The 14,845-nt window shown below is 31.5% G+C and overlaps 4 protein-coding genes across 4 annotated transcripts; 3 read left to right on the plus strand and 1 right to left on the minus strand.

The window, feature by feature from the left end:
• Window positions 1-605: 605 nt before the first annotated feature.
• On the minus strand, window positions 606-1,164 carry LOC125069098 (cuticle protein 12.5-like). The gene is made up of 2 exons (XM_047678459.1): window positions 1,147-1,164; window positions 606-1,052 (listed from the first exon to the last, which is right to left on the minus strand). Exons 1-2 carry the CDS (start codon window positions 1,162-1,164, stop codon window positions 627-629), a joined length of 444 nt encoding a protein of 147 aa, XP_047534415.1. The 3' UTR covers window positions 606-626.
• An 896-nt stretch (window positions 1,165-2,060) lies between these two features.
• LOC125069099 (cuticle protein 63-like) lies at window positions 2,061-2,597 on the plus strand. The gene is made up of 2 exons (XM_047678460.1): window positions 2,061-2,139; window positions 2,259-2,597. Exons 1-2 carry the CDS (start codon window positions 2,122-2,124, stop codon window positions 2,565-2,567), a joined length of 327 nt encoding a protein of 108 aa, XP_047534416.1. The 5' UTR covers window positions 2,061-2,121; the 3' UTR covers window positions 2,568-2,597.
• Window positions 2,598-5,610: 3,013 nt separating this feature from the next.
• LOC125069100 (cuticle protein 70, isoforms A and B-like) lies at window positions 5,611-10,080 on the plus strand. The gene is made up of 3 exons (XM_047678461.1): window positions 5,611-5,672; window positions 9,225-9,404; window positions 9,889-10,080. Exons 1-3 carry the CDS (start codon window positions 5,661-5,663, stop codon window positions 9,991-9,993), a joined length of 297 nt encoding a protein of 98 aa, XP_047534417.1. The 5' UTR covers window positions 5,611-5,660; the 3' UTR covers window positions 9,994-10,080.
• Window positions 10,081-12,976: 2,896 nt separating this feature from the next.
• Window positions 12,977-13,934, plus strand: LOC125069094 (cuticle protein 16.5-like). The gene has a single exon (XM_047678455.1). It carries the CDS (start codon window positions 13,024-13,026, stop codon window positions 13,831-13,833), a length of 810 nt encoding a protein of 269 aa, XP_047534411.1. The 5' UTR covers window positions 12,977-13,023; the 3' UTR covers window positions 13,834-13,934.
• Window positions 13,935-14,845: the final 911 nt, after the last annotated feature.

The raw sequence follows: 14,845 nt of genomic DNA on the forward strand, positions 1-14,845 counted from the left end.
GTTCTTATTATATATTGGTTTATACTTTGGCATGATTTTTTTTTGATTAAAAAGATTAAAAAATGCAAAAGTAGAGCATATTTTAGTTTTTCTCTAATTTCATATCATTTATATAAGCAAAGTTATTAATGAAATTTGTGTAGAAAGAATGAAAGATAGATAAAATTAAAACGATCTTCGCTTTAATTTTTTCTTTTTTTAGTAGTATTTGTTTTCAATATGTTGTACATTTGTTTTGAGTTTATAATGTTTGTTTGAAATGAACATTCAACACCCTTTTTGTGCCAAATGTTTGTAGCCATATATCTAGTATGTCAATACATCAAACAATTAGCTACCTAGTATAACAATTAACTATTATAGTATCAAAAATACCACAAATATAAAGGAATCTATATTAGATTGTTGATAAATGACGATAAATAAGTTAATAAATTGGTCGTTTTATAATAAATGAAAGTGGGTACGATTTCTTGTTCTAATTATGTAAAATAATTTCAGGTGAATTGTAGAAATAATAATTAAATATATTATTTTATCTTAAAATTTTATTACAAAATAATAAAAATCTTAATCTATTTACAAAGTCTTTTTTAAAAGGAAGGTCTAGTAGTTTTACTCTAAATCTATCGAACAAACGCTGGTGCATATCCGTAAGGGGCGCGTAATAGGGGCGCTGGAGCTGCACCGTATGGGTAAGGAGCAGCGTACGCAGCAGGACCAGCATACGCGGCAGGAGCAGCGTACGCAGCAGGACCAGCGTAAGCAGTAGGATAACCATATGGAGCAGCGGCGTATGGAGCTGCGAGTGGAGCCGCAACAGCAGCTGTTGGTGCAAATCTCGCGGCGAAGGGCGACGCAAATGGAGTAGCAACTATTGGGCTTACTGCCCTATTGACCACACTGATTTGGGATGCATATGGAGGTATGTTTTGGGGTACAGTATGAGCATATCCCACGTGAGCTGGTGCTGCTATTAAAGGAGCGGCTGGAACTGCTGGAACAACAGCACTGCATTCAGCCCCCACGAATACTGCAGCTATGAGTACGATCTGTAAAATAGGTAAATTAAGTATATCTCAGTATAAAATAAAGTTGTAATTAATTAATGTAATTAATATAATAATAAAAAAAAGCAATGCTTACAGATTTCAAGGAAAACATTTTGCTTGTTTTTAGAAGTGGACCTTCCTTATTGAAAAGAGGATGTGAAGTGTGTCTAACATCAAAAAGTTAAAGCCTTTTATACTTTGTTTATTGTGATTCAGATAACGTTCGACAAAATAAACATTTGACGGATTGCGGTCGGTCGATTTGGATTCGCGAAGGATCGCGTGGAGAAATGGATCACATTGGGAAACTTTTTTCGTTGCTTTTATTTTTAAGTCGATGCAAGTTGCAATAAGACCTGCATACTTATGTGATTCATACACACAAATATACTATTGACAGCACATACACTTTAAGTGTAATTCCTGCTACTATTACAAATAAAAAGAAGGTTTGATATAATAAACTACTTCAATAATATTTGACGTTGAAATAAATTATATTAAGGTAAATGAGCAAAAATTATACAAACAAAAAAATATAATTATACTGACACAATACAAAGCAAAAAAGTTACTACAATAAATAAGTAATATAAAAAAAATAATTGTATTATCGTATACCATGGATGGAAAACAAAGGTTGAAATTAAGCAATCGTTTAATTTACGGTTAAACCCAATGTGGGACTTCATTCTTAATTATTCTTTTTATAGATTATACTAAATGTTAACCTAGCTATGGATAACAATCATTTAATTCTAGTTAGTTAATTAGTGGTCTATTTGCTAGTTATCTAGGAAGTACTTTTCCCTTTCGGCCGTTACATAACCTATAGAAATTGATGTACACAAAGTTTAAATTAGAATGCATTGCCCGTCAGCCGAGTCTGGGTCAAAAATCGTGGTGCCAACAGCGATGTCCTGCGCATTAGTTACCTACGTATTCGCTGTACGTACCATTGCTCAATGAAATGAGCATTTGGTATATAATGTGATGGTACCTTCGAGACGACACAGTCCATCGGATCCTTTAGTGAACTAACAAGTGAGCAGTCACCAAATCAAGCAAAATGATCGCCAAATTTGTTGTAAGTATTTATACATTATATATTTTCATATTATTTTCAATTAAAGAAATTAATAATTTATCTAATACTTTTTAAATTAACATTATATTAATATATTTTAATGTTATTATATTTTAAAGGTAATCTTCTCCCTCGCCGTCGCCGCCGCCAATGCCGGAGTGCTACCGCTCGCTGCTGCACCTGCCGCGCTTGTGGCTCCTGCAGTGGCACCCGCGGCATACGCTGTGGCACCTTATGCTAGTTCATACTCTGCACACTCAGTCAACCACGCCGTTGCTGCCCCAGTTGTCGCCTCCGCTCCCTACGTTGCTGCTGCCCCTGCCCCTTACGTCGCTGCCGCTTCCCCTTACTACGCAGCCGCTTCTCCTTACATTGCCAACCCATACGTAGCGGCAGCTAGATACGTCTCCGCCCCCTACTACTTATAAGCAAATTTTGGTGTTATCATTGCCCAGTGACTTGCTCAAAAAGCTGTGTTATATTATTATATATGTAGGTATATGTATATATTATATGAATAAATAATATTGTTCCATAAAAAAAACATCCTTTTATTTGTGCTTAACATCACCTATGCATAATGAATACCATGTACTTACATGATATATATGTACATATAACGAAGGTAAATGAGGACCTCGTTATAAGATCCGTAATTAGATGGTCATGTGACATCGTATCAAACTAAAATAATATTTAAGCTCAAAAATTTAAAAAAGAGAATATACGAGTTTAAAATCATTTTTAAGCTCGTTTATTCTCTTTTTTAAATTTTTGACAATTTCTTCATTTTTCACTGACCGCTGCCAACCCGTGACCGAAGCTCATCGCCGCCGCTCCATCTTCTTCACTCCAGCGTATTAAAGACGATATTGACATTATTTCAACTTTCAGTTAAAACAATAAATAGAATCTGCGACATGTATATTGGATGTTTTTTTTCATATTGATTATCATATATTACATAAATAAACAGTTATAAGGCTTATTTATTGAGCTCATTAGGAGAATACCCCACGATCAAAGTTAAAAAGAAATGTGTGTCTATTACTTATTAAAAATAAAATAATGAATGCCTGTGTCGTGTGATATGAAATGATAACAAGTTGACCACCGATTAGTGTCATTGAAACGCCCTGCCCTCGTTTAGCAAACGTAACGAGATATAGACTAGAACCATAGATTATTTCATACAATCTATTAAACTTTTTTTTTAAGTTATCCGATTAATTGATGTTTGAAGCATTTTTGTCAAAATAGGATAAACAATCAAATATGCTCAAGCAAATATATTATAATCAGCATTAACTTAATTGTTAATTGAACTATAATTTATTAATTAATAAAAGCGTAAAATTATAGTATTAAATTTGTATTTAACATCTAATTAAAATGATCTATTTTACATTTTAGTATCCGTAACTTCGACAGGAACATATCGCCTCGAACCACATAGTTATTCAAATAAGATAATTAATAACAGTAAGTAGATTATTATTATATAAATTATCGATACACAAAGATTCATTAAAATCACGAACAGACAGATTAAATTGCCAGGAAACATGGTGATTGGACACACATATGCATGTGCAAGGCAGTATTGGTAGGTATCACATATTGTGCCGCCAAACAGCAATACTTACTATGATTGTGTTCAAATACAAGGAACATAACATCTTAATTCCCAAGGCACATTGGCGATGAACGAAATGGTTAAAATTTCTGACGGTACCAATATTTATGGACAGTGGTGACCACTTACCATCTGGTGACCCATTTGCCCGTCCGCCTAAGTAATTATAAAAAAAGGGGTTTCGTTTTTATTATAAGTTATTTTGGGTACAAATAATTCCTCTTTTTACTGGTTCTGGATCTAATCGTTAAATAATCTACAAAATACTCGTATATCTGTATAATAATTATTGCTCTAAAAGTGTCATGTGCTACAAACAAGCTATTTTCATAAAGGCAAAGATAAATAAATTTTATTTACTTTACTCATACCCAGGAAAGTATGTCTTAGGTGGATTAAATAGTTTTGATCATCTTGTGATATAATTATATTCTAAAAATAAATACTAAGTACTTTATATTTAAAACAAAGTTATAAATATAAAACTTTAGTTATTCAAAATATTTAATAAAATACTCCATCCGATATTTGAACCTTTGTCGCGTATGGTAACGTTTTGTCTTTTTTATTAATGGAGTTTCTAGTTCATTAATTATTTTAAGGAATAATAATGTATACTTTTTTAATTTTATTTAATAATCTGATTAATATTCTTTGATGGTTTTTGTTAGTTGTTCGTATTGTAAATATCAAAGTTCTTTTATCGCCGTATATTGTATGCATGGAATGAGTGGAATTAAAAATAAGTTCAACAGTACGACCAAGTGGTAGAAGTACGGTTAGCAAGAACATTATCAGGTTATTTAAAAGTTTTCTAATGATTATTATTTCCTCTTTTAATATAAAAAAAATATATGAAAATTTGGTTTGTAAGAAATTAATATCGTTTATGAAATATGTATATAAATTAACGTAAATATTTAGTATATTTTCTATATAAAGTAAGCATGTGTATGTGATATAAAGTTAGCTTTGAATTTAAGAGTTAACTATTTGAAATTTTTCATAAGAGCCTACTTAAATAACGTATATACATTTCGTTTTTAATTTTATTGAATTTAAATACGAAATTTCAGTATACCAACAAGATTATATGGATATATTCGTTGGTAATTTTTTTCTATTAAAATAAAAGCTACACTACCACACCACCATCACTAAAGCTATCATTGGTGATTTAAACCACTTTTTTCAAATTCACTGCGCCCACTTCACCAATTATTCCAAGTTTATTATAAAAGATAAAAACAAAGCAACAAGCAAAATATTTTACCTTGAATTTATATTATAAAACAAAATAAGTGAGCATTCGAATGCCAATGATGTAATAATTATGTATTGTTACAATGTTTTGATAAATTCAATACGAGATTAAAATTTAATATTCAGAAAACAATGTTAATTACATTTGCCCATAATTTAAATTTGAAAGATAAAAATATCAAAATAGATTATTATAAACGAATAACGTGCAAAGCAATAATTTTGCTTCCAATTGCGTTTTTTTTCCGTGACGTGTCGATGGTTTATTAAAATATGAAATTGTTAACGTTAAGAACATACTTTAATTTTACGTATATAGCTATACATAAACTTACCTCTTACGTAAATGTAAATGCAATTTTACGCACATAAAAATATGTATATGATGGATATTTGATGTTTAATGCATTTTTGTATTGATTTGTTTTTCTGTCTATACCGAGATATCAGATTAAAATTGATATCGATGACCTAGGCCCAGCTGGAGGTAGGGTTAGACAGATTTGGCCGAGTTATGTCTCTAAGCACTATAAAAGCTCGGTAGTTCTAGGCCCTTTACACATTCGTACCTACTCACTTCTTCTTCGGTTCTAAGTAATCCTTTCATCAAGCCCCCATCAAAATGTACAAGCTGGTAAGAATTAAAAAAATAATTATAAATAATAATGTATTTCAACTTATATTACTGAATAATTAATATAATAATGCCGAAATGTATATTATATTATAAAAATAAGTTCAACAAAATTTGACATCAAAAAAAATGTTTTATTTTTTATTAATTTAACCAGACCAAAAAGAGGTTTGACATCATACATGTCTGTTATATAGAACCTTCTATAATATGTATTCATATTTTAAAGTAAGTAAGAGTATAGTATATTCGCCAATATCGATTTATTACTACAAAATAAATTATTAATTAATAATCCAGTTTCGCTTACCTTATTTATCGCGGAATACTTGACATGTTTCGGGAATACTATAGTTATCATCGTGAAGTGGGATCACGTTATCGTCGTCAGTCGACGTGATGACATTTCGAAGAATGTTCGTCATGATTTTGAAATTTCGAAATAGCGTATGTGAAACCTCATTATATAATAACAACACTATTTACCCCTCAATTTCATGTCGATAAACATTCTATCATAGTTTCATTTATAAATTAATATGTTCCCATTATTTCCTCAATTATTTTGATGAATATTATAATATTTCAACAATATTAATAACAATTGTTATAAAACAATTTAAATCAAAACATACACGACGCGAGCGTACAAAGATGTGTTTGTAAATAATTTAAACTAAAATAGTCATTGTTTCAATAAATAGATTAGATTAGATTTAGATTAGAGATTTACGTCCATCATGTCAGTAGGCCGTGAAAGTGTTCAAGTTTTTACAATATCATTTCGTGTTTTTATTGACTTGAACTTGACATTCTCGTTAACGGCAACGACCTGTCGAGGCCAACTTCTTATAGGGTATAAAAAGTGTAATATTAGTCGTTACGCGTAAATAGACGACGAAAATTGAAGCTTTTGAAAACAATATTTACAGACAAGTCAAGGAAACTATTTATAATTTCACATTTTTACAATCGTCATTTACAATTGTTTGTCCGTGTTTTATTTATTTCATCTATTTCATTTAAATTAAATAATAATGCAAGACTCGCTTCTCGTGCGATTATAAGTTTATCATTGTGGTGAATGTTATTAAACTCCTTTCCCAAACATAATTTATTTATAAAATATATTGCATACAATTACACAAATGGTTGCACAGCGTAAACAATGTGATAAAAGCTTGCGAAGGCGACCTTATTATTTAATGTAACATTTCCAGGTAACCTTTGAGGCAGAACTACTGAAATTAAAACATTATTATAATATCATTTAAATTATTTTTCAATTTTTTTATTTTGGTTTTATTTGTGCCCAGAGGGCACAGATTATTTCGACAATGTCACGTGCGATGGATAAGACACGATGGTGATTGAACGGTAATAATTTAAATAATAGGGTAGTGAAAAATCTGACATTAAGACTAATGTCATTTTCCGTAGTTTTAGAAACCACAGAATAATAAGACCAATATATATTTTTAAGTTTCGATTTAAATGTATCATTTATTAGAAATACGTGATATTGTTTTCTATAAACGAATGCCAAAAACCTTGCTTCGAAAATATATATTGATTTTGCCATTTGTTGACACGAGATTTATCTCTTCGGCTCTTGTTTGAAGAATAACTTAATTAATAATGCTAAGATACTGACAACGTTTTGTACATTTGAAACGAGCATTATTCTGATCGCCGACTATAATTGTATGTAATTAATTAGTTTAATTACTAGATACTACCATATTATTCACCTTCAATTATTTAAACAGTTCTGCTGACTCAATTTGAAGCATCAGTGGGCTAGTATAATTAGCCACAAATAATAAGTAACATCTTATATAATATAAAATTAACATATCGACCATATAAGGTATATATAGTTATTATTAATGCGATGATTTTGATAACATTATGTTGACAGTATTTATCCAGGTAATCGCAAATATTATGTAAAACAAATATCAAGTGAACAAAGTTGCGATGTAATATTGTATAGATAAAGCATTACTGCGCATGCGCCTATGTCGTGACTCGTGATTGTCCGAGGCAGCCTTGTTAGAAAGGATTTAATACCCACATATTTAGATCAATAAACCTACGCTACCTTTGATTCAAAGTTTGTTAAATAACATTGACATTTAAAAACAAAAATTCTTATCCGTATTGAATGATATATACATATATATTACATACTTATTTGTTGAAAAAGTTGAGTTGAATTTGTTATATTAATATTAATATTACGAAGGCATTTTTGAAGTCATAAGCGCACTTTTTATTTCTTCTCATACGTACAGAATATATAAATGATAGATTAAACATTGCAATAAACGATATTATCTTTAAATAATATTCTTATCGTGTTGATTTTCGCATGACTAACTAAAATACCTTACAAATACAGCGTAAAAACTATAATCAGGTTCTAGTAACTTGTAATGATTGTTTTGTTGCATTCACTTTAAAGGACACAGTATGATCGATGCCTTACATATTAACATAGCTTTGTAATTACTATATTTAAACAACGCTTTGGAAATAATATTTCTAGCGTTAAAAAGTGCAATTTACTTGTAATAACATAAATCAATTGCACTTTGGACTGTATTTTTATTTAATAATGTTTTGATTGTTTACATTGTTAAATTATTATATAATTATTGTTAGAATTCTTTAATTTTTTTTAACGTGTCGTTATGACGAAAGTGTCTTGATGGCTAACTGATGAGAACCAATTGATCGCACAACTAGACCTTTGATGGACAATTGTAATGTTGGAAAAAAAAATTTCTTATACCATTAATGCGACAACAACTATAGACCTTCAGTGCTTCTGGAACGATATAATTGAAAACATCTCTCATCGGATACAAAGATAGCCTAAGTGATGCCTTAACAAACCTACTAAAGTTGACGCTAGATTATATACTTATATCATTTATTCACATTAGTTTGCGTCAATAGCATAATTTAAAAAAATAGCAATTTAAAAAATTGCCCAATTTTTAATATCAATCGCAAACATTTTAAATAGTTATACTATGTAGAATTCGGGTCTATGTATATTAATATTTAATAGAAATGAAATTTCGACTTTTACCAAAAGTGATAATTCGCGATAGACTATTTTTATGTAAAACATGCCCATAGTTTATACATATACTGTGTCTTGGGGTTATATTTTTATGCATAATCTTAAAATGGTTTCCACGAGAAATGCAATTACCATCAATGCTCAATATTAATAAGTGTATATCTGCGAACTGAATTGCTTTACATGGTTTTAACAGTAATACTGAATGATTTTTACATTTAATAATGTACAATTTTGCAAATAGGATTTTTTAGTGAATACCATTATTCGCTTTCGCCAATCTCATTTCTTAAAATCGATCAATCTATTCAAATTGTAGGTTAATTTTTAAACAAAACACATATATTTAATAAGCCATTTGCATAATTATATTACATAAGATATAATATATAAAATATTAGTCAACTAATAGTCACTGTACTCTACTATTATTTAGTGTAATTTTTGTTTACTTTCAGGTCGCATTCGCCGCCCTTCTAGCTGTTGTTGTCGCTTCCCCCGGTCTAGTTGCACCCATTGCATCTCCTTGGGGACATGGTCTCGTGGGTGGTCACGCTGTCGTCGGTGCACCCATCATTAGCGCCCCCATCGTCAAACAAGCCGTCCCGGTAGCCACCTCATACGCTAACACAGTCAGGGTAAATATTATATATTTATTTTATATGAATTTATCACACACAATTTAAATTATTTAAAGTCGTGATAGGAATGATAGCTTATTTAGAACATTTAGCCAATTTTGTTTTTCTTGTGACCAGTTTTGGTGCAAAAACTACAGGACAGATATAGACCGGATTTCAAAATTAAATTCGCCAATATATATAAAAACTCCTTTGCCAAATCTATTCATATTAGAAATAATAATACTATCAATGCGCCGCGTTTTAAATTGATTTAAATTCTGATTATTAGGTACAAAAGTGTGTTTTTATTGAATATATATATTTCACAGACCAATATTTATATGTATAATATAGAGGCAGACTGCCTTTGTCGGGTTGACTGAATCGTTGGTATAGTGACTAATTTATAACGCCGATACAGAGGTCCATGATGACGAATCAAATCGACGTTCAGTTATTGGGTTTTTAAATAAAATAGATGTAAAAAATTTTCCCACAGATCGCGACTCCTGCTGTTGCTGTAGCTGCACATGCACCGATTGTTGCCGCTCATGCTCCCGTTTTAGCTGCTCCCCTCGGTCATGGCTTAGCCCACGGCTGGTAAGCGATTAGCTTACTAAGCCTCACATTAACCCGGCTTCAGTCAAGACACGCAACAGTCAAATTTATTTAATTCATAAGTTAAGCTCATTTGGAAAAATTGTTTGGATATACAAAATAAATTAAATATTTATTTATTAAAACTATTGTTTTATTCTAATCATAATTTATATAATTTTAACACAAATATCATCACCCTTATGAATGAGGTTATGTCATTATTTTTAGTAACAAGACTTAAATTAATTTTCTTTTATGTAGGTCAAAATGTTTTTTTTTTTTGGATGAAATAAAAACCTGTTTTGAGATTAAATGTGCGACTACATCTTGCTGTCTGACTATAGAGTAATTAATGTTACAACAAACAATAGTGGATAAACCTATGCCCATTTATGGTGCACTTATTCCGCATACCATTTTATGCGGCCAGTATCTGTCGCTGTTCTATATAAACTAGGAGCTGTCATTTTAATAAAATTTATTTTATATTCTACTACTTGACGCTCTCAGCTTCGCGTTTTAAGGGTTGCTTGTTGAGGTCTTAAGTATAAAAAATAAGCCTATATCCTTCCTTGGAGTTTAAACTTAATACCAAGGTTCATCAAATACGGTTCGTGGCAAAGACAAATAGAATGAGTTACTTTCGCATTTATAATTTTAATATAGATTTATTGATAAGATTTGATTATCAGTAACACATATGCATATGCCTAGGATACTTATTAGATTTATATATTAGAGTAAAATTATTGGTGCAATATTACTAAACGTAGCGTTTGAGCGCAACGTTTCTGACGCATGTATTTTTTCTGTTACGATACACTGCGATTCGATGTTATCAAGATAAAATCTAAAATTTTTAACATTATCAAAAACATAAACTAAAAATATATATATATATATATATATATATATATATATATATATATATATATATATATTTTATCTTTTTAAAACGAAAATGTTCAAAACAACAAAATAATTTTTATTATTTATATAATAAACAATGTAGCAGCTCTATACAGATAGTAGAGCAAAACTCCGCCCATTGGTCCGGTGGCAAGGAACGAAAGCTCGCTCAAGGCCGCACAGTAAACCTTAACATTTCGCTTTATAGAATTATAATAAAAAGAAATAATCACCATACTTTAAACAAGTCAACGGGCTTAAATTACTGTACTAGCCCGACTTGTTCGACATTTACTATATATTTATAACAGTCTTTAAAACTTGATTTAATAAGAAGTTTTATTTATTGTTCTTCGATGCTAAAAAACGGAGGACGAGTAATTGAAATATTTTAAATTATTAAACATGATTGTATATAAAAAAAAACGTACCACATATTTGTTTATTATCATTACACGAATGAATTGTTTTATTTTTTATTTTAGTAGGTAAACAATAGTAATAATAAATCTGAATATATAGATAAGCCGGTAGTTTTTGAGTTTATCGTGTAAAGCAGGCAGGCGAGGTATTTTATAATAAATAATGATAACAATATTTATTCATATAGCTACACCTTTTAAAAAAAAAAGATTTTCATACAAAATAAATAATAGCATTAGCATTAGCAGCCCGTAAATGTCCCACTGCTGGGATAAAGGCCTCCTCTCCCTTTGAGGATAAGTTTTGGAGCATATTCCACCACGCTGCTCCAATGCGGGTTGGCGGAATACACATGTGGCAGAATTTCGTTAAAATTAGACACATGCAGGTTTTCTCACGATGTTTTCCTTCACCGCCGAGCACTAGATGAATTATAAACACAAATTAAGCACATGAAATTTCAGTGGTACCTGCCTGGGTTTGAACCCGAAATCATCGGTTAAGATGCACGCGTTCTAGCCACTGGGCCATCTCCGCTCTCACTGGGCCATCTCGGCTCTATAAATAATAATTTTATTATATTTCTGTTTAATTCAATCAAACTCAAAAATCAAAATAATCTTTATTCTAGTAGACTTATAGAATTAATTTTGAATCGTTATCGTTGTTAACAGTGTCGAATTAAATGTAAAGCTAGCACCGAGAAGAACAGGCAAGAAACCCAGTAGTTACTTTTTTCCGGCGTTTTAATTACGTAGTATGTCAATGAAGTACAATTAAATTGATATGGATCCTGCCTAGAAATCAACAAATACTATGCCCTGGTTTTTTACCATTAGTATAATCTTGTATTGATCAACCGTCGGTCTGTCAAAGGAGTAATGCCTTTTTTCAATATTTAATATAACCTAATAAGTATTAGAGGTCTACTAACAAATACAAAGTTATCGTGTATTAGACTTTCGCGTGCAAAGCGCTTGAGTTGAAAAAAATCTCTCTCGCTACTTTATAATAAGTTAAATGTAATAAAATCACAACATACTATATAATCGATGTCCATTCTGAAACATAAATGTATCATAATATGAAAATTTCATATCGAATACGATTTGTATTTTTGCGTGAATCCAAAAAATTAAAAAATATTCTTAACTTCTTTATATAAATTAATTATACATACTAGTATTCTTTCTTTCGTTCCCGTCCTCTTGTAGTTACATACAAAACTATGTTTAAGTCCATAAAGCTATTTAGTATTATTATTGCTTAACGTGAATGTAAATATATTTTTTATAAGGATAAAAATGAAAATATTGACCAGATGGGAAATTAATATGATACAACTATTTTTCATTTAACTTTATAACAATAAAATATGTAACCTATGTATATTTAATTAAAATTATTTACGAGTTAACAGAAATCTACACAAAAATGTCTTAAATAAGTTAATATGTTTTAATATCTGTAATAATATGTATATAATCGTAAGTATGTATTTTTTAATGATTTATTGAACGCTTAACGCTACCAATAAGTGCTTTCGGAGCTACACGTTAATTTCATGCGATGAGTAAATGTACCTCCGCATGAACTTGACTTTTGATGCATTTGCATCTCGAGTATAAATACGTTCGACGCCCTAAAGAAAGCATCAGTGTATATTCCCTAGTCGATCCCTTCTGAACTAACACAGACCACGATGAATTCGCTGGTGGTGTTACTTTCTTTGATGGCCCTGGCCTCTGCCAAGCCTAGTGGACTCAAATCTGGTATAGTGAGCTATGCTGCTCCCGCCATAGTAGTGGCTCCTGCAGCGGTTTCACACCAGTCCCGCGTAGATATCAAATCATCACCAGCCATAGTTGCTACTCAATCAGAACCACTGACACGTGCCGTTATCGCTGAACCTGCAATTGTTGCTGCTCCGGCATTCGCGGCACCCATTGCATACGCTTCACCTGCTGCATTTGCTGCACCAGCCACTTTCGCGGCACCTGCTGCGTTTGCTGCTCCATTGGTTGGCGCCCCCGCTGCTGTATCATCCCAGTCCCGTGTGGACATCAAATCGTCTCCAGCAATTATCGACACTTTTGCTGCTGCACCCGTTTTCAACACGCTTGGCGGCGTTCCAGTAGCATACAGCGCCCCTCTAGCTGCTACGTACGCCTCATCCATATACTCTCCTGCTATCGCCCCCGCCGTGCCAGTTGTGAAAGCTGTTAACATCGAGTCTTTGCCATCGGTTGATGCTGCCGCTTTGCCCGTAGCTCCTACTGAAACACCTGAAGTTGCCGCTGCTCGCGCAGCTCACCTTGAAGCTAAGGCTCTCGAGGAGCATAAGATCCAGAAAAGATCTCCTGGATTTCTAGCGACCTCATACCCAGCCGCCCCAATCATACCAAATTACGCGGGCCACTTCGTGTACCCAGCAACTATAACTCGTACAGGAACACCTATTGCTGTATCAGGACCAGTCCTCACTAGCGCCTACGGAATCCATCCTTACTAAAGGTCACCATTAAAGTGAAAAGAAGAATCTTCGCTTCAGTTGTGAAGACTTCAGTGTGGGATTGATTAAACTTTAATCTAAAATAAATAAATAGACACATATTATTTTGTTTTAATTTCCTAATAAGACGTTGGGAGAGAGAGCGTTGCGTAAATATATGACTTTTTTTTATTGATAGTGTAACAAAGATTAAATTACTGTTTCCTGAACATATTTAAAGCTGGACACAATATAAATACACGATTTTCAGATGTTTCTCAGGGCACCTCATGTCCAATGCTCTCTTTTTAAATCGTAGTCTCCATTCGAGGTGTTTTTATATGTAGTAATTTTACTATTAACTATTTGAAATTAGAACGAAACATTTAGTTTATAAATAATAATTCCTTGATAAAATTATTAAAGATAGCACTGGCTATGCATTTTATTTATAGTTATATATTAATATCTTTTTACAATACATATATCTATTATTTATTTACATTCGAATATTAAGTAGACTAGACTAAAGAAACCTTCGGCTTATTTTCGCAATTTTATAATGAGTACTTCTGTGTATCTTCTATATGTGCCTGGTATACAAAATAGTATATATATCTGCATAGACTAATTAAAACTAATGACATTATTTTGACACACATTTTAAGCTATTATTATTTAAAAGCCATACAGTAAAATTAATAGAGATAAATACTATGTTTGAAACTAATTACAAATATGCAGAAGGCTTACTATATATACTTTTTAAATAGTATAGGATTATAGGTTATTAATTTCCAAATAAATAACTAAGCTGTAGTAATTTTCTTTCTTTATAAAATCAACTAAATAATAATGTTTTACAGGGCCAGACTAATCATGTCGGGGCCTTAGGCAGTGCACGTCTCGGGTCATCATTACACTTTTCTAGGTTTTTTAAATGTATTTTTTCTACGACGAAGCAAATTTTGTTTATAATAACTTTAGTCTGGAGGATGTTGTGCATCATCCTATTCAAATAAGAGAAGTGTTT

Source organism: Vanessa atalanta, chromosome 15, assembly GCF_905147765.1.
Source record: "Vanessa atalanta chromosome 15, ilVanAtal1.2, whole genome shotgun sequence".
Taxonomy (NCBI): Eukaryota; Metazoa; Arthropoda; class Insecta; order Lepidoptera; family Nymphalidae; genus Vanessa; species Vanessa atalanta.